Here is a 24,606-nt window from a genome sequence, read left to right on the forward strand (position 1 = left end):
AAATATGTATTAATTGGTATACAAATAGCTTTGGAATTCGCTACTAGCTCATTGTGAGACCACATGAACACATTTTGCTCATAAACAAATGCTCTTTATATTTTTAATAAAGGAAACATGGAAACTGTTCACTGATCTAAAGGAGTAGTTCACCCAAACATTGTAATTCTCTCATCACTTACTCAATTTTAAGGCATGGTCACACTTACCTTCACACTGGTGAAATACAATAATCTCAATGATAATTTTTGGGTGAACTATCCCTTTATCATATTAAACTCTCTCTCTCTGACATTCTTTTCCATTTCCTGTGTTCATGCTGACCTCTGCCCTCTGTTTCCTGTAGGTCAGGTGGTTGACTTTGTGAACAAAGTGGAGCAGAATGGGCCAATGTCATGTGACACGGTTCTGAAGATTTTTTACCAGTCATGTCGTGCCGTGCAGCACATGCACAAACAGTCTCCACCAGTCATACACCGGGACCTGAAGGTCAGTCCCTTTCCCCTTTCAGACCAAACCAATGGTATAAATACTTTAATGAGAGTTCACTCACAGAAAATCAGAACATTATATGAACAAAGAAGAATTGGTTATTGAAGAAATCATTTGAATCTTGTGAAAATATGTCCAGGTCATATCTCTAATGTGTTTGTAAACTTGTGACTTCATCTGTGTGTGTGTGTGTGTGTGTGTGTGTGTGTGTGTGTGTGTGTGTGTGTGTGTGTGTGTGTGTGTGTGTGTGTGTGTGTGTGTATATATGTGTGAAAATATATATATGGTGTCGTATTGAGGTCAGGAATTTTTCCATTTTTCTCCCCAATTTGGAATGCCCAATTGTGACTCGCCATAATCCGGGTGGTGGAGGACGAATCTCAGTTGCCTCCACGTCTGAGACTGCCAATCCGCACATCTTCTCATGTGGCTTGTTGAGCACGTTACTGCAGAGACGTAGCGAGTGTGGAGGCCAACTCTCCGCAGCAGCAACGCACAACTTGCCACGTGCCCAACCGAGAGCGAGAAGCACACATTATAGCGACCAAAAGGAGGTTACCCCATGTGACACTACCCACCCAAGCAACTGGGCCAATTTGGTTGGTTAGGAGACTTGGCTGGAGTCACCATCCCTCCTTTTCTTTTAGATATCTTTTGCAAATGTATTAAAAAGAAAAAACTGAAATATAAAATGTACATAAGTATTCAGACCGTTGGAATCACGAGATGCCATGCGAGGTTCGGAAGTGTGAATGGCGTTCTCTGCACACTTTGCTAGTTTTAATACTTTTTATGTCATAAACCAGTGAGATTCGATACACCCTGAACCTTAACTATTCTGGAAAGAAATTATGTCAAAGAATTAAAAATCGTCAGGCGCTGGAGACATTAAAAGACTCCTATGTGCTTAAGCTGATACCCCTGACAAGGCCCCTAGCCAAGGACTCGATTTGGCCAGAAGTTTAACAGTGAAGGAAATTCGACATAATTGTTGAACATGTCGGCAATGCTGACGAAAGTCATTGCTGACTTGAAGGATCTTGCTGTAATACGTCGATTAATCATTGCCATGGAGATGAAATTCACTGAGGTGGTTATAAGAGTGGAGGATGTTGTGAAATAGTTAGATTATCTGGATTCATCTGAGAGGGAATTGGCTGCTAATCCGCTAGCGACCAAGGTGGATTTGGAGTGCGTCTGGGAGAAGTTGGAGGACACAGAGAACCGTAACCGGCAGAATAACAGCTGAATTGTTGGAATTCCTGAGGACGAAGAAAGTCGCGATATGGTGAAATTCCTGGACGGGCTCTTTCCAAGTCTGCTCTACATAAGAGGCCATAAGCTGGAAATCGAGCAAGCTCACTGGGTACCGGCTTGTCTATCTAGCTGAGGGAGACAGGCCCCGAAACATTCTGGTAAAATTTCTGATATCATCCTAAAAAGAGCTCTTGATACGCACGGCGTGGAGTAAAGGAAGGCTTTCTTGGAAGAACCACAGCATTTTCTTGTTCCCAGACTTTGTGAATTCGATAAGAGAAACGTGATCGATTCAAGGAATGCAAGACACTTACATCAACGAAAGGTCGCTTTTGCACTGATGTTCCCAGCCAAATCGAGAATAGATGCTAAGGATGGCTGTAAAGTATTTACAGGTCCCCATCAAGAGATTTCCTTCATAAAGTCAATGGACTGAGTAAGGTATTTTGTGGTACTCACTAGGGCTGCAACAACTAATCGATTATTAATATTATTAATGATAATGGAATTCATTGACAATGAATTTCATTATTGATCAGTTGGATATATGCCACAAGCACAGAGAAGCTCCGTCAGTGATGAAAGTTTTCAACTTTACCGCCTGTTGAAAAACGTGTTTCATGATGAAACTCGATTGAAAAACAACAGAGACAAGCTGAGAAAACAGAACACATGGCGCATGAGAGCACTTTATAAACAAAAAGAAGATCATTATAAGCATAGTTTAATATAGTACAGTCACCGGCACTGCGTTTACAGGTGACTGTACTATATTAAACTGTATATAATGCTGAATATTATGTATAATCATGTTAAGGGTCGTTATCAGTCCTCCTGATAATGCCAAATGTAATGTCTGTTTTCATCAGTAAATTTATACCATGGGAAACATCATTTTACTGGATAAGCATGCACATATTTTTGAAAAGAATAGTTTAGAATAATTTAATCGGCGACAATACTATTTTAAAACCTACAATATTAATTTAAAATACGTAAAATGCAATCAGTGACCGTGCTCAAACATATGTATCTAACAAAACCATGATTTTTTTTAGCTGGGCATAATTATTAATATTTCTATTCTGGTGTTACCATTGCCCTCTGCTGTGCTGATTTAAAATTTGTTTTGTCCCACTCCATCCTGATGGATCATTTTATTCTATTATTTAGAATTCTATTATTTCCATCATTTTATTTTATTATTATATTAATGAATAGTACATTTAGTTCTACAAAGTTTTAGATACAATAAAATAAACTGTTTTGCATATGTGCTGAAAGGAATAATACAAATATTAATAAAATCAAACTTAACTTTTCATGATTCAGGCTTTGTTCATAGTTTTGAGAGAGTATAGAATAATGTAAATTGAACCACATCCTTATGCCCTTTATTATTTCTGTTTTTAAACAAATCATATTGTAATAAAATACAGGAAAATAAAATGACTTTTTATCCGAATAATTGAAGAAATAATTGGAGATTAATCGATTATCAAAATAATCGTTAGTTGCAGCCCTAGTACTCATGTTGCAGCCAAGTGGACCGACTCCCTGAACATCCACTTGACCGTCCGAGAAAGCTAAGCGCCTTTTTTGTTTATTTTTGTGCTGGTTCCGCCTAGCGGCTGGAGTTTGTTTTGTGTAGTAGCACTCCTTCTGAACAGTTTTGTGGATGAATCTGCACATCCTTTTTGCTTATGCCTCCTATTGGTTGGAGTTTGTTTTTTGGAGTATTTCTTGCAGGACATTGGAGTGATTGGGTCATTTGTTGCACTCATGTAGCAGTTGAATGGGCCGGCTCTTTTTATTTTATTTTTTTGTGCTGGTTCCGGCTGGAGTTTGTTTTGTGGAGGAACACATTCTTGGGACAGTTATGTTTATGAATCTACATGTTCTTTGTGTTTATTCTGTTGTGTAATTCTGTCTCACAAAAGTTTTATAGAAAGACCAGACTTGAGTAATCCGATGGCAAAGTTGTCACGAGGGATCTCATAGGTGTACATGGACTGTTTGAGTTTAAAGGGATGGTCGCCAGATGGCGTTGTCGTGCGTGGGGTTAATGCACAATTTTCTTATGCATTTCAAGATTTTACATTGATTCTATTGGACCCCCCTCTAGATTTTAAGACCAAGCCTATACAGACACTGCTAGTGATGTCAATCAGAAGATGGAGACTCAACCAATGTCTTTAGGGGTTGTATTAAGATGAAGAATTTTGTTGTATTGTGTGATGTATTGGGCACTCAAATTTTATTTTGCCCCAGACTCTGTGTTTAAGGCGATGGGGCGGTCATCAATATAGGGAATAAGCACATAAAAAATGAACGCCAGACAGATAGTTTTAAGGGGATGGAAGTCTGCCAGAACGTCCCCATTTCAGGAGTGGTGCTCGGAGATTGGGAGGTTGGAAGCTTTTGAAGAGTGGTCATCCAGAAGACTGGAGAATTTGGACTTGTTTGTGGGGAAATGGGGCAAACCTTCATCCCAGTCTGAGGTCCTGAGCTCTCTGGACCAAGTTTTCATTAAGGATATCTCTGTATTTTGCTGTGTTCAACTTTCCTTCAACCCTGACCAGTTCTCCAGTACCTGCCGCTGAAAAATACCCCCACAGCATGATGCTACCAACCACCATGCTTCACCGTTAGGATGGTATTGTGCAGGTGATGAGCGGTGCCTGGTTTCCTCCTGACATGACGCTTGGAATTGAGGCCAAACAGTTCAATCTTCATTTCATCAGACCAGAGAATCTAGTTTCTCACAGTTTGAGAGTCCTTTAGATGCTATTTTAATGTGTCTTGCACTGAGAAGAGGCTACCGTCTGGCCACTCTGCCATAAAGCCCAGATCGGTGGAGTGTTGCAGTGATGTTTGTCATTCTGCAAGTTTCTCCCATCTTTACACATGATATCTGGAGCTCAACCTGAGCCCTTCTCCCCCTATTGTTCAGTTTGGCCAGGCAGCCAGCTCTAGGTAGAATCCTGGTTGTTCAAATCTTCCCTGTAGGAATTATGAAGGCCTTGTGCTCTTGGGAACCTTCAATGCAGCCAAAAGATTTTGCAGCCTTCCCCAGATCTGTGCCTCAACACAATCCAGTATATGAGCTCTGCTGGCAATTCCTCATTGCTCGGTTTTTGCTCTGATATGCATTTTCATCTGTGAGACCTTATATGGACAGGTGTGTGCCTTTCCAAATCATGTCCAATCAATAGAATTTGCCACAGGTGGACTCCAATCAAAGTGTAAAAACACCTCAAAGATGATCCAGAGAAATGGGATGCACTTGAGCTAAATTTCAAGTGTCATAACAAAGTGTCTGAATGCTTGTCAGTAAGATATTTCAGTTTTTTTCTTTGTAATTTGCAATCTGGTTTTTGCTTTATCATTATAGGGTATGGAGTGTAGATTGATGTATAAAAAAGAAATTTAAAGAATTTTAGCATAAGGCTGCAACATAAAAATGTGGAAAAAATAAAACAATGAAGGGGTCTGAATACTTTCTTAACGCACTGTGCAATGTAAGTGAATGGGGCCAATTCATAAACGCATTATGCGTGTTATGATTTTTTTATCATGCATCCTCATGGCCCAGCCACGCCCTCCTCCTCAGCACAAAGAGGTTTTGTTGTAACGTTAATTCTGTAACTGCTAAGCACACCACTTCAAGCATCCACCCCACATTCCTAATTTCTTATTTCTTTCTTTTGATTTTGGGGTGAGGTATGACCCAGACATGTTCTTGACAGATTTTCTAAAACTCACTAAAAAAGCCACAAGAGATCTTGTGTTACGGTGATTTTACCATGGTTAAGGAGTGTTGATACGCATCACGTGAAGCTAATGAAAAATTACTGTATTAATAACAAATTAATATAGTTTCAAAATGATGAGTGGTCTCGGGTAGGGATGGAATGGTTTCACGATATACCTCGACAGTTTTGTGATGTGTTGCATAAATATAAAGTCAGGTTTTTTCTGAACTTCTGAAAATTCAGAGAAACACTTTATATTCACTGACTTTATATTCATGTAATACCGCGAAGGAGAGCGGTATGAAAAACGTTTGTTTTAAAACCATGAAACTACATTCCTAGTTGTGTGTATGTGCACTTTCTTAAGTGACTTGTGCCAAATAGTGGTGTACATTGATAAAATGTCTTCTGTTTGCAGATTGAGAATTTGCTAATCAGTCATCAGGGCACCATAAAGCTGTGCGACTTTGGCAGCGCCACAACCATCGCACATTATCCAGACTATAGCTGGTCCGCTCACAAGAGATCGATGGTAGAAGACGAGGTAGGAGACACAGAAACTACAGGGTCTTCATGCAACATATTAACATAAATCTTAATACCAGGTTTACATTGCCATGACATCATTGTCATATAGTTGGTTTATTATGCCATAATTTCCATTTTGATTCATTGATTAATGCATAATAATTGTGGAAATGATTACATTGGCCAGGGAGACATATTTTGTGGTGATTGTATTAAATTCATTGGCTATTTCCTGTTGAAGCATTGACTGATTAAATTGTTTGTTGATTTAATTAGTTTGCTGTGTTTCTGGTCCTCTTAAACCAGTTATTGGGAGTAATTTGAAACCCACACAATGCGCAAACCCTACATTTCTAAATGAACATCTGTTTGTGCTTAAATGGAAGTGTACTTTTGTACACAGCCATTACTATTTAGGGCCTTCCAACAAAGTGTGTAATACAGTTTATATGCTTTTGTAATTATATGTTTGTTGTAGTATAATTTGTAATTTTTTAGACTAAATGTTGACAAAGGCCGTGATTTTAACTTCTTCAATTTGATTTATTTAATTCACACCAGCAAATCTTTACAACGAAGACCTATCAAATTATAAATCAACCCTTCTTTTCCCCTTTCTCTCCCTCTCAGATTACTAGAAACACGACTCCAGCATACAGGACGCCAGAGATGATAGACCTGTATTCCAACTACCCCATAAATGAAAAACAAGACTTATGGGTGAGTTTGATTTGAGTATGCATTGAGACATATTTCCGAATGAAATGGGATGTTCAACTAGATACATTTTTGGATTCGACCAGAATGAACAAGATGATTGAAGGGGAGGGGGTTTAAAAATGGTGAAGGGTAAAATCTCATTGGTCCAAAATCAGTCATATTAAAATAAGCTCTCTTTTAAAGAACAAATATTTTTTAATTGGCTTATTTTTTCGGTTCTTGCAGTATTTTGCTTTCCGTGAGGGCAAGATAATTACATTATGCTGGAAGCTTGACACAGAGCACATGGTTAGGACTCTATAGTCACCTATTTGTGATGTAACGGTTGGCTTTATTATTTTGCTTTGATTCTCCTCTAGGCTCTGGGCTGCATTTTGTACCTGCTCTGTTTTAAGCAGCACCCTTTTGAAGAGGGGGCCAAACTCCAGATAGTCAACGGCAAATACAACATTCCTCAAAATGACACCCAGTACACAGTCTTTCACCAGCTCATCCGTAAGTGTCCTACAAAACTTTCAAGATTTTTGCTTCTACTGTTGTTCCGCTCTTCTATAAATGCAGCTACATGTGCCAAATGTTACGTGTGTTTCTTCCAGGGTCGATGTTGAAAATCAACCCAGAGGAGCGGCTGTCAATTAACGAACTGATTAACCAACTGCAGGAGGTCGCCACAGCCAGAAACGTCAACCCAAAATCACCCATTACTGAGGTATAGCCCATCTAACAGAAACTCCATGCCATCTTCTCTCTTATGAATTGTTCACGAATCAATCAAATATTTTAGTCTGTGATGTAGGATTGTGTTTAAAGGAATAATTCTCCCAAAAATTAAAATTCTCTCATCATTTACTCACCCTCATGCCATCCCAGATGTTTAGACTTTCCTTTCTTCTGCTGAACACAAACAAAGATTTTTAGAAGAATATCTCAGCCCTGTAGGTCCATACATTCCAAGTCTTGAAATCAAGCATAACTTTGAAGCTCCAAAAAGCATATAAAGGCAGCATATATTTAATCCATATGACTCCAGATTTGCATTTTTCATGCATATCACCACTAATTGGCTGTTGTGCAAATATGATTGATTGATATGCACTGAAGAATGCAAATTGCCAAAAAACAGAAGAACTTTTGTGGTGTGGATAGGAAGGCTGTTTGAAAGTAGATTTATAGTACAAAATGAATTAAATATTAATCTGTTTCTTCCAGCCAGGTCTCCTAAGCAAGGGAAGGTAGAGTCACATGGGGTAACCTCCTTGTGGTCGCGATTAGTGGTTCTTGCTCTCAGTGGGGTGTGTTGTAAGTTGTGCGTGGATCACAGAGAGTAGCATGAGTCTCCACATGCTGTGAGTCTCCGCGGTGTCATGCACATCAAGCCACATGATAAGATGCGCAGATTGACTCTCTCAGAAGCGGAGGCAACTGAGAATTGTCCTCTGCCATCCGGATTGATGTAAGTAACCATACAAGGACCTACTAAGTAGTTGGAATTGGGCATTCCAAATTGGGAGAAAAGGGAAAACGAAATAAAATAAAATATTGATCTGCTTCTAAAGACATGAATTAAACCATTGGAGTATTATGGACTACTTTTATGCTGCCTTTTATGGTTGCTCAGGTACCAACATTTTGGCTTCTGTACGATACCAGCACTGGTACCTCGGTATCCATACTAATACTTGATACTTCTGCAACAAGTATATTTTAGTTATATTGCAACATGTAATAATAATTTTAATAATAATAATTATTATTATTATTACAATAAATGTTAATGATGATAATAAAACCATTAATTATTAAATAATTGTTATTATTAGTATTATTGCTATTAGTTTGAATATGATATTTTCTATACCAGGGGTTCTCAACCTTTTGCAAGTCCCCCGCCCCGCCCCATGCTTTATTGTTGTTATTATTATTATTATTATTATAATTGGCAGTAGCACCAGACTTCTAATGTGAGCTTGCAGACATTATTATTATTATTATTATTATTATTATGAGTAGTAGTAGGCCTATCATCATTACTAGGCTATTGCTATATAATTATATGAGGTTACATGCTTTATTGTTGTTATTATTATTATTATTATTATTATTATCATCATCATCAGTAGGCCTATTATCATTACTAGGCTATTGCTATAATTGGGAATTGGCACCAGACCTCTGATATTAATTTATGCTTTATTATTGTTATTATTACTAGGCCTAATAGTAGGCATCATCTGCATTTTTACAGAAGCTTGCTGGTAGGTGATGTTAATGTGAGACCTGAGCCTGCTTTGCCTTGCAAAGATCCTCAATTCTTGGCTCAATGTTTGATAAACATAGCCTCAAATCATCCTCGATTTGTGCACGATTGCGGTATTTCGTTTTGAGTGCAGTCATTTTTGAGAATCCTGCCTCACACAAATATGTCGACGCGAAAGGAAGGAGAATCTTCAAGGCGACGTCACAGAGTTCAAGGTATTCCTGCATCAATGCTGCCCAGAATGACGAAAGAGGGCAGGAGGCCAGGAGCTAAAGAGTTCCTTCAGCTCAATAAGCTGTTCCTGCATATCAATTGATAGCTCGTTTGCTGTGCACACAAACGGATCTCGAACCCACGCAAAAGAGCGATACTCCTCTTTAAAGTACGTCACAAATTGTTTTCTCATTGCTGACAGGTGCTCAGACGCTGATTGAAATAGGGAGGAGAAATCGTGTGACGTGCCTGCATCAGTGATAAAGTCTGCAAGGCTGGGGAACATGGCGCAGTTCCCTCGACTGATGCGGCCATGCCAGAGGTCTAGTTTTTGTGTGAAGGAGTGCACTTTGTCTGCAAGGAGCAAAATATGAGTTTCGCGGCCTTGCAAAGACAGGTTGAAATCAAACAAATGAGCGCCATTTTCTAAAGTCTATGAGCGCAGCACACACAAATAAACTAAATTGACATACTGCAGTTAAATTTCAAAATGTGGTGTTTTCATATTTATAACATTTGAATACAGTTCAGCAACATACATCACACGACCTGACGACCAAGAGAGCTGACAATTGACAATCACTTAATTTACCATCACCTCACTATTGAAAATGTGACACTGATTTCATATGACAGTTCAACAAACAAGTTAATAATATTAAGTCACTTACATTTTAGACGAAATAATGACTGTTTTGGTCTATTTTAGCAGCGAAAATGGATCCGATGAATGCAAACAAAGATCACAGCATAGCCATAGCGCATCTCACAGCAATACTCAATCGTGTTTTGAATGATTCAGTGTTGTGAACGAATCGGTTGAGTCAAAGATTCAATGACCCATTCACAAACATCTGTCTCATTCTTGATGAATCGGCCGTTTGAACGAATCGTTTGAATGAACGACTCAACGACTGCATTTGCGCTCACTATCGACAAACCAATCAAATTTGTTCAAAACTTCTTTTTTTTTTTAAATCAGTCCAAACACATTTTAATTTTTATTCAGGAGTTATGTATATACAAAACTATAACTTTTTATGACAGTAGTTTAGTGATAAAAAAAAATGTGCCCCAAAAAAAAATTTTCCCAGTTTTTTTTCCCTTCCATCGTAGCCTACTCGCGCCCCCCCGGGAGAGTGTCCGCCACCGGTTGAGAACCACTGTTCTATACAATAGTAATATTTTTCTCTATGTTTATTTTGGCGGAACTTTTACTTTGACGGACCTTCGAGTTCCTCCTGTGTTGTAGTTTTAATAAGGTTCACGTTCTGAATGAAATGCTGAAATACTCCTGAGCTGAGATCTCAGAGTTGCACCAGAGGAGTTTGTGTGAGTGTTCACAGCCGCTCATACAATGAACACACCACATCCAGTCCCCATTATGTGCATCCCGTGCGGTGTGTGTGTGTGTGTATATAAAGTATGACCGAGAGCAGAACGGCACCTCTTTCATTCATACAGTGTTTGTTGACTACATATGATTTAAGTAAAATACATCCTTCTGCTGTTGAATGATTACACTTGGCCATATCAAGTTTTTGATTGTCAAATTGTCATTGATTTAAAGGGGTCATGACATGAGAAACCAAATTTGCCTTGATCTTTTGGTATATAAGAGGTCTTTGTATCATTAAAACGTCCTGCAAGTTTAATATTTTAAGACGTCCTCCCCATTCTAAACGAATCATTTATTTAATCAAGCTCAAAATACAGCTCGTTCTGGATTCATGGTTAGAAGTGACGTGTCGGTTAGAAGTGACGTAACAGCGTTTGCATATGACCACCTCCAGCACAAGATAACTACGCTTTAAGCGCAAGACAACCACGCTCATTTCAGTATCGCCGTGCGCCTCACAAGTGTTCAGTCGATGGACAGCGAGCTCTGACAGAGACTACTTGTGCACAGGAAAATTACGATGCCACACAGATGTGCTATTCCTGGCTGTGGTCAAACAAAACCTCTGAATAAGCTGCCGAAAGATCCAGACGCCAGGGAAAAATGGATGCAGTTTATTTTTTGCGGACGCTCCAGTCACAGCAGTGTTAACTTAAGCGTTTGTTCTGTACATTTTAAGGATGACTGTTTTGAGAACAAATCTCAATATGATGCTGGCTTTGCCAGAAAACTGTTGCTCAAAGATAAGTCCGTGCCGACTATTCTGGGAACAACGACGACGCTAAACTGTAAGTAATCTATTTTAAACTTTAAACTACTTTTTAAAGCGCAATTTCATTCATTATGAATAATCACAGTGTTTTTACTTAGTTTACTTGCATATTGTTCTGGCTGGGGCGTCAATAATTGATACATAGGCACTGACGTTAGCCAATCATAACAGTGGGCGTTAACACTGAAGTCTTAAATGGAAAACGCCCCCAAAACAGACTGTTTGAATCAGAGGATGAGAAACAGGGTGGGAAAAGGTCATACATCACTAGATTTTAAAAGTTTTTCTTAAAAAAATATATATTAATACTATAATTGCACCTAAGGGAACATAATAATACAATAAAAAAAACCATGTCATGACCCCTTTAATATCAATAATGTCACATATTTAGACGGTAGTACGGTACCGAAAGATGATTTCGTACCGTTTAAAGTTTTTTGGTACTTGCGATATTTCGTTAGCACCCTAAATGTAAACCGTGCAACCCTACTGCCTTTATGTGTTTTTTGGACTTCAAAGTTTATACCCTGTTGACCTGCACTGTATGGAGATATTCTTCTATAAATCTTCATTAGCAGAAAAGTTTTTGTTTGTTTTTAAAGTCACATCTGTGATAGCATGAGGGTGACTAATTGATGAGAGAGGTTTAACTATTTCTTTAATAGAATTCTTTTTAATTAAAATTTTAGTTTAGCGAAGAAATTCATACGTAGGCACATTTTATATTTAGTCTACAAAACTAATTACAAGCATTTAAGCATGAGCCTTTGGATAAACCTTTAAATCGAGGCTTTTAAGATCTGTAGATTTCAGCATTTGCCATTGAAAATCCTATTTTTGGTCGTCCGCTATTTTCGATTCGCTTTGATTGTATAATAACTCCTTCAGAACTGATAAGCTGAATGTTTTTGGTTGACTTAGGCTTCATTTAAAACAAACCCCTCGTTCTTTCTTGCCCACTTTCTCTCTCGCAAACACACGCTCACAGAGACAAGCAGAGTCCCACATACTGATCACAACTCTCTGAAGAGCCATTTAGAGACGCCACCGCTCTCTTCCTTTCTTCATGACCTGCCAGAGACAAAGGGGCGTCTCATCCCTCTCCCTCTTTCTTTCTCTCTCTGTGACCTAATGGCCACAAATCTCACTACAAAAGGACAGAAACGGATGAAAGACTCGTAAACAAGATGGAGAAAAATTAAGGCTAGAGATCAAGGAACAGATTTGGACAAACCAATCATCCTACAGTTCTATTATTTGGATTATTAATTGTGCATGTGCAGTCATTTCGGCTGAAATGCTTCTGTTTTTTTAGCATTGTTTCCTACAGATTCTATTTTTGCTGCCGGGCATTCGGTTCGATTTGTTATGCTATTCAAAGTGATATTTCGTGAGTTCATTTTTGACCAATTAATTCAAAGAACCGGCTAAATACACTTAAAATACATTCTCTCCGTTTATAATCTCAGTTTAGTTTAAGTTTTTCCAATTAAGTTTTGTATTTTTATTTCAGTTTAGGAAATATAAGGTTTCATTAACTACTGTATAAAAACACTGACACTGACGTGGCGCTCTAGTTAATGTTGATTTTGCGTTGCTGCCATGCTCCTGTGTGCACACATGGTGCATAGGGCAGCTTTAGGCTGATCTGGGTTAAGAAGGGGTTTCGCTCTGGATTAAAGTGATTACCACCAACAGCCAGAAGGAGAGAAAGACAGAGCCTGCTGTGTTTAAGTCGTCTCGATGTTCTGCTTTCATTGACTTCACTCACTGAGTTCAGATCCATCTGTAGACTGGAGTCTTTTCATCTGCTTTCCTCCTACTTCTGATCTTAATGTGTAACGGGGTGTTGTCCTGATGAGTCTGTTAAGTCCATACTACTGTCTGAGGTCTGTGTATGACGGCTATGAATCTCTACAGCTGCTGGAGCAGAATGGAGGGTTTGGAAACAACAGCGCGCAGCTACCCTCGCAGGTCAACAACATGCACAATGCTGGTGAGTACTTAACTACACAGCTTTAACTTTGTGATCTAGATCAGCCATTTTCAAGCAAGTCTGTCTGCAAGCAAATTTGTTTGGTTAACCCTAGAACGCATATGTGACTTCAGCCACCTTAAATGCATGTGTGGCACAAAAAAGACCCAGGTGAAATCTAAAAGGAAAATTAACTCTGATAATTGTATTAGTCATTTTAAATGTTATATTGTTGAAATATATTTTATTTAATTCTGAAGAGTTGTAGACACATTGAAAATGGAGTAGGACTTTTGGATAACCGTGTAAAAAAAAAACCTGTATAACTGAAATATTGGCAATTTCCTTGTTTGGTGGTAAAATTAATTAAGGTTCAAATAGGCTAAGAAGTGGTTCAGGAGCTATAACCATTGTGGGCTTGCCCTGAACAAGGCATCTAATCGCAGGTTGTCCCACGGGGAATGTTCCTGTAGGTATAATGTAAAACACTTTGGATATAAGCATCAGCTGAATGACAACTTCATATACTTGCATGCATAAATATACTCATAAATAAAAACGTAAACATTGTATTTAACATGTATATTTATTAACAAATGGAAACTGAATACAATCAAAGTATTACAAAAAGAATAAAATGCATTTGTTAAATGCATTGAATAACATTGGAAATAAATATGGGTTATATTGAACCCACATAATGTATGCATTCTAGTGGTAGTGATGCAAATTCTCATATATAAAAAAAAGACTTTACACATGATAGAAGACACTTTAATTGAGGAAATCCTGGAGTGGCAGATTTAAAGACCTCTTTGTGTAAATCAATATGTCTTAAATCTAAACACTTGGTCATGCTTGACCACCAAATGCATTCTAGGGTTAAAAATGGTTTGTGTTACGTTTTTAATGATCACATTTACATAAATATAACATTTTAGGAGTAAGTAACTTTTAACTTGAAACTGAAGTTGTAATGCTGCAGTAAGCTTTGCCATTTGTAGCCTAACGCCCAACTGGTCATTAGAAGTGGCAAAATAATTGAGACGCATCCTGCGTAAATCATACTACTAATTCTCCGGAGAAATATCAGGCTGTCTGACAAGCATAATGAGTAAAAATGAAAAAAAAAAAAAAAATTCCCTGCAGGAACACAAACAGCGCATTAATTGTTGAAAAATAATCTCCACTGCGCGCCGTGTCCGCATTACCACAATGTCATTTTTCAAATGTCTGTCGTCAATTATTCCTTACAAAAAATTAGTTGACTCACTGCTTGGTTGGTTGATAAGTTCAGTTAATTTGTTTCCTGTTTGTGTGTGGTTGCTAATGCACCAACATTTCCCAGTCAATACTGTACAGTACACAGAACGGTAAAAACGGGCAGTTGCCAGGGCATTGCTATGCAGTTGCTTAGGTGTTCTGGGTGGTTTTTAACATGTTGCTATGCAGTTGCTAGGGTGTTCTGGTTGGTTGCTAGTAGAGAGAGAACGTTATATCGGTTTTACGATTAATCTGTGCAGATGGTTGCTTTTTGAAACTATTAGTCTATGCCGTTAGTTTTTCGTTAGTTTTTTATTCCTCCGTGTTCCTCTGTGCAGGATTCTACTATTAGAATGGCTTGTTTCTACTGTATAACAGTGTTTTTTTATATATATAAAATCCTTAAACTGGTGAATATATTGGCTGTAAAAATCATAATTTGGTAAGTACTTAAATATAGAGAATTTTAACGGAGCTAAGTCTGTCATTTCAAAATAAGAGTCCTGAAATAAGTAAATGTATTTCAGGCTTATTTATTGTTAAATGTCTGCAATAATCTTTCATATTTTTTCTGATTATTTTTGGAATTTTGTTTGCAACAATAAACTGCAGTAGGGATTTTGTAGCCTCTGTCTTTTTTCTACGATTTTGAGAACTATCGGCCGATTAATCAGTTATTGTATTTTTCCAAATCGGCCAAATCCACTATCTGTCGACTTCTGGTTGCTAGGTTGTTACTTACTGAGTCAAAAGAGCCCAATCCTGAGGTCTCTATGATATTCTGGTCTCTACAGTGTGTATATATACCTTGGCTCATACTTTAAATGTAATGTTTGGGATTTTTTGCCAATTTCATTATCTTTTAGGTGAAAATCGTCACACCTAGATAGTTGCATTTTTAGGTATCATTCTCTGAGGTACAGTTTGCATATATAACCCAGAGTATGAGCAATAATAATATTGTGGTTTGCCTTCTTACTAATTAAGGAGCATGCAGAATATAAACAGTCCTTTCCACTGTACTGTATATACAGGGTATTTCCTGCACGGATGTAAATTGCACATTAAGTTAAACAGATAATCTCTTTATGTAGTCCATTATTATGTTTAGGAAGTTGCAGGATGTTTTAGAGCTACGTCTTTTGAGGTTGTGTCAGGTGCTTACCTTGAGAGATTTACATCAAAGGGAATTCCAGACTTTAAAGAGAGACACAGGACACAACAGCAACACTCATGTATTATACTAATTTAAACACACACACATTTGTTTTTATATCATGGTGGGTGACTTTCTATATTCGATTTTGCCGAAACCGATAACTGAGGTGGTGGAAAAGGCTGATAACCGATTAATAAGCTTATAGTTGTTGCTTAGTCTTTCATTACTATGCTGGAACAGAAATTGAGGCTCCAAAACAAATAAAATCCCAGATGTATTTTTCAACCAAAGTCCCTAGAATAATCAGGAAAAAATAAACAAATTCGAAACACACCGGGGACTCTTATTTTGAAATGACTCTGTTACAGTGCCCTATATTTAAGTTGTAACCAAATTACTCTTTGTAGTCTACCTTATTCCATCTGGTGAAATACATACCAATCCTTTCATTTGGTATATATATATATATATATATATATATATATATTTATTTATTTATTATTATTATTATTATTATATGTATATATTTTGTTTTTTCACATGATATTAAGTTTGAGACCCAATGTATATGCTCACAGGGACATTTCCAAATAATCACATTTTCTTTTGTATGCCCTCACTTTATTTTAAAACATTTGATTATCCTATCAAAATATGCATTGAATTGAGGATAAAAATGCACAAGAGATTTAGATGTAGAAAATCCTCAGGAGGTGTCAGTGATTGTTTTTATTTCACCTCTAGAGGCTGCTATTTCTTGCAGAACCAAGCTGTTTTAACTAGAATCCTCCAGCGCCGGCCACAGGGGAACACTGTTGTAAAATAAAAAACTATCGGTATAGATTTTTGCAAACGATAGTTCGTAAAAGTAACAATTAATCGGTAAAACTGATATATCGATCTACCTCTAATAGATGCACACTAATGCCTGCTTACACCTCAAGACTTAACCGGATATGATTTGATATGAATGCCAATTTAACTAAACATTACTGGAAATACACCTGTATTAACCAGCTTCATTATAAAAAAGTATATAAATAAATATACAGCTAAAAAATCTAATTTTTCAAAGCTAATACAATGCAAGCCTTACATGGTGATATTTCAAGAGTGTAAACCTAAACCTACCATCATGCTGTCAGAAACCATACACAAACATCACAATGCCCTGGTCACACCCCTACTCCCATATTTACCCCCGGGGGAAGGGTTTCTCCCGCCGTGCGTTAAGAGGATTGGCCCTCTGTTCACCATCTGTTGAATTTACTCTGATTTTTTGGACTGATAGTGATGATGCCATTCGCACAACTACACACAATCCTACATTCTGGATGTACAGTCTCAATTTTACTTTGTTACATATTCATATGTTTTGCGTAGTTCTGAGATGATATAGGATTGCCTCAAATGCCATGCCTACAGACCATCTGATGCATATTGCCCATAAAAATGCATCTCATGAGCCATGCATTTCAATTCATAGAAGCTATTGGCTTGTGATGGCACTAATCATTACGTGTGGATATGTGTGTTTTCACTCTAGGTGTGTATGATGCAGATCAGGGCATGGGTGGAGGTCTCCTGGACATACTAAAAGGAGGAACCGAAAGATTCCTCACCAACATCAAAGACACATCTTCCAAAGTCATCCAGTCCGTGGCCAGGTGAGAGACACATATACACACACAGAGGTGGATTCATTCTCTTCTCTTACCCATGCAGCTGTGTTCTGGTTTGCATTGTTTTAGTTAACAATCATTACTTTCCAATGAGCCATTGACAGATTCAATGGAATGAAGGCAAATGTCGTCGTGCTGTAGAGGGTACTAGTTACTAGTAATCTGATATCACTTTAGCTCACAAAACAATGCCCAAATGCTGCTGCCCACAGCTGTTTTTGCTGTTGTAGTCATATTTTACAAAGTCTGTGCTTTATTGTCATTATAAACAAAGTGAAATTCCTTGTTTTAAAGCTTACTGGTCTCACTTTATATTAGGCATCTTTAACTACTATATACTACCAAAAAATAAATACATACAATACAATGTACTTATTGCAAAATTCCACAAGATGTCACACATTTGCTGCTACTGAGGTTGAGGTACGGTTAGGGTTAGGGTTTAGGGTACGGGTTAGGGTAGGGGTAGGTTTTGGGATAGGTGTAAGGTTAACAGTGTAACTTCAGATGTAATTAAATGCAGGTACTTTAAATGTAATTGCAATGTATCAACACGTATGTACATAATAAGTATATTTTATCAAATGCTTTAGTGCATAGTAGTTAAAGACACCAAATATAAAGTGGGTTCCAGCTTAATCAAAGTCAACATGAAATCAAAATTGTCCCTATTTACTGCATTAATACACATTCCTTGTTGTTTTATAATCTTTCCTTAAAATCTAAAATGCTCTGCCTCTGAAATGCCGTTCCTTTTTGGCTAATGTCACCAAGCCACCAATCCCCTCCCCTCCAACCACCCGTCATATGAAGTGAAATGGGATAAACTGTTGTTTCATGTTGACTTAAAAAAAAATAATCATGGATCAACAAATTCTGGAATTCCCCTCCACAGCCCCTGCCATAATACAGTATGTTTGCATTTTTGCAATCATGTTTTGTAATTATTTCCCTTACATTTCCACTGGTCTGTCGTGTTCCGTTTCTCCTAAGTTGGCCCATAGTTTGGTTACATTTCTTATTTTTTTTCATTGTCTTGTATTTGTTCATTTTGTTCCTGAATCACGTGTCTTGGTCCTAAATCACCAACCCTTTGCAGCTCCAGGTAACTATGGGACCACGCCAGTGTGTCTAAATTATATGTGTGTGTGTGTGTGTGTTAAGATTTTGTGTGAACGTCACTCCATCCTCATGGCTTTCTCATGCTGTGTGTATCCATAACCACAGCCTGCTACCATCAACACGCAGCTTTACCCTGATCAATAGATTTCATGTTGAAAATTAGAAGTTTGCCTACTAAATCCATTTGTGTGACTGCTGCGTGTTACTCCTTCAAACTAGCAGACAGACTTTAAAGGGATAGTTCACCCAAACATGAAAATTCTCTAGTCACTGGCTCACCCTCATCATGTTTTTCCAGATCCGTTTGACTTTCTTCTATGGAATACAAATGGAGACATATAGCAGAATGTTCACGCAGCACTCTTCCATACATTGAAAGAGATTTACAGTCAAGCTCCTAAAAGTACTAGAAGTGTATTTTGTACGACTTGTGCGCTATTTTAATTAGAGGTCTCCAGATAGTGGACTTTGCCGATTCTGATTATTAAGGTGCAAGAACCAATTAGTCGGCCGATAGTTTTTAAAATCAATTTATTGGAAGTTAATAAAATTCACCAAAAGATTTGGTACATAACATAGGACCTTTAATTATAAACAAGCCTGAGACACCCAAAGACTCTCAGATAAAGGGTTTTGTATTGATATATTTCACCAGATGAGGTTAAATTGGAATTAAGATTCATTATTATTTATATTTTTGGTCTCATTTAGTGTAATTATTGCCCTGTTACCCAGATATCTGTAAAGTGTACTAGTTTGACATGTTCAAGTTTGTAAGTTGTATACAAAACGTTAGCATTGCTGTGATATATGTCCTAACCAGATGCGATTAATGTTATCTTTTCCAGGTTAATTTAAATGTTTCAAAAGGGCATTTTATCAATCGCTTGGTTTCTATTTCTGTGGTGTCGCACCGCACGGCCCCGTTCAGAACAAATTGATTTTGGCTGAGGGTGTCACAATGACCAACTGTGTTGTGCTGAGTTCTCTTTCTCTTCTGTAAGAGGTCTGAAGAAAAAAAAAAGAAAGACAGACAGACAGACAGACAGACAAATGACTTGTCACTGGAATCACATTGCATCTGGTTAGGACACAGTGTTGGCTTGTAATTCAGATGTTGTATTTCTTGTATTGTTGTTGTCGTCGCACATTTAACTATGTGTCTTTTCTCAGTTATGCTAAAGGAGACCTAGACCTGTCCTACATCACCTCTAAATTGGCAGGTATGAGCTCTAAACATTCACATGGAGAATAATGCATTATATTTAATATATCATTTGATTTCAGTTTGATTAATTATTTTGGCTGACTATGGGTGTAAATATTTGCTCAGAAATGATTCAGTTACGATTCTTGATGCTGCAATGCATCATTAAATATTAAAGGTGCTGTAAGAAATGTTTTGTTTTATTTTATTTATTATTGAATGGTATGTAGAAAATATTCGTACTACCTGAAAGGTATCATTGATATAAGTGTCGTGAGATATCTCACCGGTCTCTGTGACAGCACTAGACTCTGTAAACAGCAAATAAAATGTGTGTGCGGGCCGCGGTCTTTGACACATTCTGTCTGTCAATCATTTTGCACGTTCTCGAAGTATTGTAGTTGAAGCAGAACTTTTAGGTTTAATGTCTTATTCAGACTCATAACAGTTCTCAGCTGAGGGTGCTATCTGTTTGACAACCATGAGAAGACTCACTGTTTGGGTGACTGTTCGGTTCACTCTGTCTTAAGAGGGTAGGGTTTTTGAAAGAGGGGGCGTGCATAATTTAGTGGTTCAGTCTTGTTGAAGTTAGAACTGCTAATATCACTTACAGCACCTATAACTTCGGTAACAATTTGATTATCTCTACACATTTACAGCAAAAATGTAAAGATTTGTATTTTTCATGAAATAAAAATGATTGTAGTACATTGTATTTTATATATATTTATAAATATGATTAGAGCAATTATAATAATTTGTTAAATTCTGTAATCGATACATTGAATTTTCATTATCAGATCATTGCATTGACACATTAATTTATGGACCTGTGTTTGTTTGTGTGTGTCTTTGTAGTCATGTCATTCCCAGCTGAAGGTGTGGAATCTGCCATCAAGAATAACATCGAGGACGTGCGCTTGTTCTTGGACTCTCGTCATGCGGGTCATTATGCCGTCTATAACCTTTCCAAACGTTCCTACAGACCAGCCCGATTTCACAACAGGGTGAGAACTGATGTCTTAAAAGTTTCACAATGCCTCAAATCTCAAAAACATTACAGGAATCCTCAAGTAGATTGTCTTGAATTACAATCATAGTCAGAGTGGACCCCATATATAATTTAACATGAACAAAAACAAAAATGTATTTCTGAAGGATCATTTTTTTTTGCATTTAGCCCACAAAATGCTGATACAACAGAAAATGTATCATATTTCATTTGACAAAAAAAAAGACACATTCTGCATTATTTCCTCAGCTGAATGATTGACATGATTTTTTTGTTTTTGTCTAGGTATCGGAGTGTGGTTGGCAGCCTAGACGAGCTCCCACTCTGAGGAACTTGTACAGTATATGTAAGAACATGCACCAGTGGCTTAAACAGGACCAAAGGAACATCTGCATCGTGCATTGCTTGGTAAGCGTAGACACGCACACAGACAACCAACAACACTTCTTCACAAATATAAAAGCTCTTCTACCAAAATTGTGGATGACAAAGAAAGTCAATGTTGGGGAGTCTGAGGGCTTCGACCATATGGAGTGATGGTGGCGTAGTGGGATGAAGCGCATAACTGTTAATCAGAAGGTTGCTGCTTTGATCCCCACAGCCACCACCATTGTGTCGTTGAGCAAGGCTCTTAACTCCAGGTTGCTCCGGGGGGATTGTCCCTGTAATAAGTGCACTGTAAGTCGCTTTGGATAAAAGCGTCTGCCAAATGCATAAATGTAAATGTTCTACTGGTTCTGTACGTTTATGATTTGAGTCTATTCTTTTAATAACGTGTTGTTTTGTATGTAGGATGGGCGGGCCGCATCGGCTGTGATGGTATGTTCGTTCCTCTGTTTCTGTCGGCTGTTCTCCACGGCCGAGGCTGCAGTTTACATTTTCAGTATGAAACGATGCCCTCCCGGTATCTCACCATCACACAAACGGTAATAGCTTCCTCCCTCTGTTTCTCACTCTCTTCCTTGGTAAACCAAAAAAAGCATCAACTTTTCAAGACCTTTGGCTTAAGGGATAGTTCACACAAAAATAACTTACTCATGTCATTCCAAACCGATATGACTTACTTTCTTGAGTGAAACACGTAAAGAGATGTTAAGCAAAATGTTAGCCTTGGTCGTCACCATTCACTTTCATTGTATGGAAAATCATGACAATGAAAGTGACTAGGGACAGAGTAGCCAAGACATTTTCCTTTTGTGCTCCATGCAAGAAATAAGGTCATACAGGTTTGAGGGTGAGTGATGGTGAACTGTCCCTTTAAGACAGGAACAACACACACCAATATTGTCAGGACAGGTTGTTCTGGAGCACAAATAGAATATGTGTGAATGAATACAGCAGGTGTATGAACATGAGCAGAGAGCTGAAGCTGATCTGGAGGAAGCCGTGAAGGTTGTCTGGTGCTGAGGTCACTTCCTGCCACTGTGGTGTCCTTACCGGTCCTTCAGCTTGCCAAGAATTTCTGCTGAACTTGAAGTCCTGTAAATCTTTTCATTCTAACCATTTGTGAATCTGTGTGGTTTCTAGAGCTGGTAACAATGAATTTGTCTGCTAGATGTACAGGAAGTGACCTAACCCATCGACCTCAAACAGAACATTGAGTTCTGTTACTCTCCAGAACCAAAGATCTGTAGATTGTCAGCAGCATCGTTAATGGTGAAGGGTGTAGTTTTTTTTCTAATGTTAAAATACTTTCTTCTGTATCAGCTTAATATGCAAGGACAGCTATAAGTAAGCCATTCGTAGGTTGATTTCCCAGAAAAGTGTAACACTGTTGCACTTAAGTTGTATTTAATGTATCAACTCCTGTCGTTTAAAGCCAGTAGATCTTGGAACGTTTACAAGATATGGGCAAGCATATTAGAAAGAAGCTGTTTACACAACGAAAAATCCAAACGCAGGAATTGCTGTATGTTGGTAATGCATAGAACAGTAGTCCCACCACTAAAAAGGCAGATTTTGACAACTTTACAGCTCAAATACACATTTTTGCACGTATCTCATCTATGGTACCTTGTAATGTGTTAAGTTTGGTTGTGCTGATGTACGGTTAAGGCGAGACAAAGATCTTAATGATCTAAATTAATCTTCACTGTTTTTGAGAATGAGGTAAAAAAAAACTCCATCCCAGACCATAGATCCTTGGATAACAAACCATCATGATGATTTTGCACTAAATGTTGATCACTTAGTATTTTCTCACCTACTGTAGCTTTTATTTGTTAACATGGTTGCAATGGTTGGAGATTGATTTATTTGATTTGATATTTTTACTATATAGAAACTTTTTTATAAAGTTATAAGCTTCACATTTCTGCCTATTAAACCCTACACAAATTGGCCCCATTCACTTCCCTTGTAAGTGCCTCACTCCGTTAAGAGGTGTAACCTTTTTTTTTTTAATCCCCTTTTTCTCCCCAGTTTGGAACGCCCAATACTTACTAGGTCCTTGTAGTGGCGCGGTTACTCGCCTAAATCTGGGTGGCGGAGGACAAGTCTCAGTTGCATCCGCTTCTGAGATAGTCAATTCGAGCGTCTTATCACGTGGCTCGTTGTGCATGACACCACGGAGACTCGCAGCATGTGGAGGTTCATGCAACTCTCCGCGATCCACGCACAACTTACCACACGCCCCATTGAGAGCGAGAACCACTAATCGCGACCACAAGGAGGTTACCCCTTGTAACTCTACCCTCTCTAGCATCCGGGCCAATTTGGTTGCTTAGGAGATCTGGCTGGAGTCAGGGTTTGAACTCGCGACTCCACGGGTGGTAGTCAGCGTCAATACTCTCTGAGCTACCCAGGCTCCGATTTTTGCTGCTTCTTTTTTTTTTAAAGAAAAGGATGGACAAGTCAAAATATTTGTTTGTGGTAATCAACATTATGCCACAAATGCTGTCGATTGAGCTTAACTTGTATTGAGCCCGGAATATTCCTTAAAGATGCATATTAAAAGGTGCCATATACACCTGGTAATATGCTAATACTATTTTAACTAATTGTGTTCAGATTTTGGGGAGAGGGTCTCTGATTTCATGACTGCATACAGTCTGCATAAATTATAATAACTAAAAGCATGAAAAAAGCATTGCATCATTTCTTCAAATTATACTTGCATTTAATATAAACGCAAACATTATATTTAGAGCAGAATTGTCAGTTATTTTAGTGGAGTTCTTGTGTTAACTGAGCTTCAGAGATGTGTGTGCTTCTATGACATTTTATGTTGCTATCAGGCACTTTGAAATGCTTCTGTGAAATTGTGCATGTATGTACTTAAATCAGCAAATTTTAAAAACTTGTTTTAGCTCAGCGGTTGATTGACAGGTAACTTCCACCCTAGAGCTCCTTGGTTTCACCAGGCTCAAGGACTTAGTCAAAAAAATCTGATGTATAGACCTGTCCACTTTCATGTAAATACCATTATAATGGATGTTACACCCCTAATGTAGCCCTTGTATTTATAACAGAACAGGGCGTCTGTCAATCGCAGGGTTGGTGGTTCGATTCCTGGCCCACATGACTCCACATGCCGAAGTGTCCTTGGGCAAGACACTGAACCCCAAGTTGCTCCCAATGGCAGGCTAGCGCCTTGCATGGCTCTGCCGCCATTGGTGTATGAGTGTGTGTGTGAATGGGTGATTGGGACACAGTATAAAGCGCTTTGAATACCGATAAGGTTCAAATAAAGCGCTATATAAGTGCAGACCATTTATAAAATAAAAACAAGAATGACTGATAAAAAATAGATCATGACGCAAGTTTTACAACTCCGATGAAGATTTTTTCG

General features: G+C 38.1%; 1 protein-coding gene across 3 annotated transcripts in view; it reads left to right on the forward strand.

Moving 5' to 3' along the window:
- The window catches only part of LOC127632135 (cyclin-G-associated kinase-like), a 63,358-nt gene that overhangs the window by 17,065 nt on the left and 21,687 nt on the right, over positions 1 to 24,606 (forward strand). For all 3 annotated transcript variants that reach the window (XM_052110690.1, XM_052110712.1, XM_052110702.1), the window contains exons 5-15: positions 347 to 489; positions 5,923 to 6,048; positions 6,663 to 6,752; positions 7,112 to 7,247; positions 7,349 to 7,461; positions 13,317 to 13,392; positions 17,340 to 17,460; positions 19,771 to 19,820; positions 20,663 to 20,811; positions 21,102 to 21,224; positions 21,609 to 21,742. In XM_052110690.1, coding sequence (XP_051966650.1) covers positions 347 to 489; positions 5,923 to 6,048; positions 6,663 to 6,752; positions 7,112 to 7,247; positions 7,349 to 7,461; positions 13,317 to 13,392; positions 17,340 to 17,460; positions 19,771 to 19,820; positions 20,663 to 20,811; positions 21,102 to 21,224; positions 21,609 to 21,742 — 1,261 coding nt within the window. The remainder of the gene's footprint in view (positions 1 to 346; positions 490 to 5,922; positions 6,049 to 6,662; positions 6,753 to 7,111; positions 7,248 to 7,348; positions 7,462 to 13,316; positions 13,393 to 17,339; positions 17,461 to 19,770; positions 19,821 to 20,662; positions 20,812 to 21,101; positions 21,225 to 21,608; positions 21,743 to 24,606) is intronic.

This window comes from Xyrauchen texanus, chromosome 3 (assembly GCF_025860055.1).
Source record: "Xyrauchen texanus isolate HMW12.3.18 chromosome 3, RBS_HiC_50CHRs, whole genome shotgun sequence".
NCBI lineage: Eukaryota > Metazoa > Chordata > Actinopteri > Cypriniformes > Catostomidae > Xyrauchen > Xyrauchen texanus.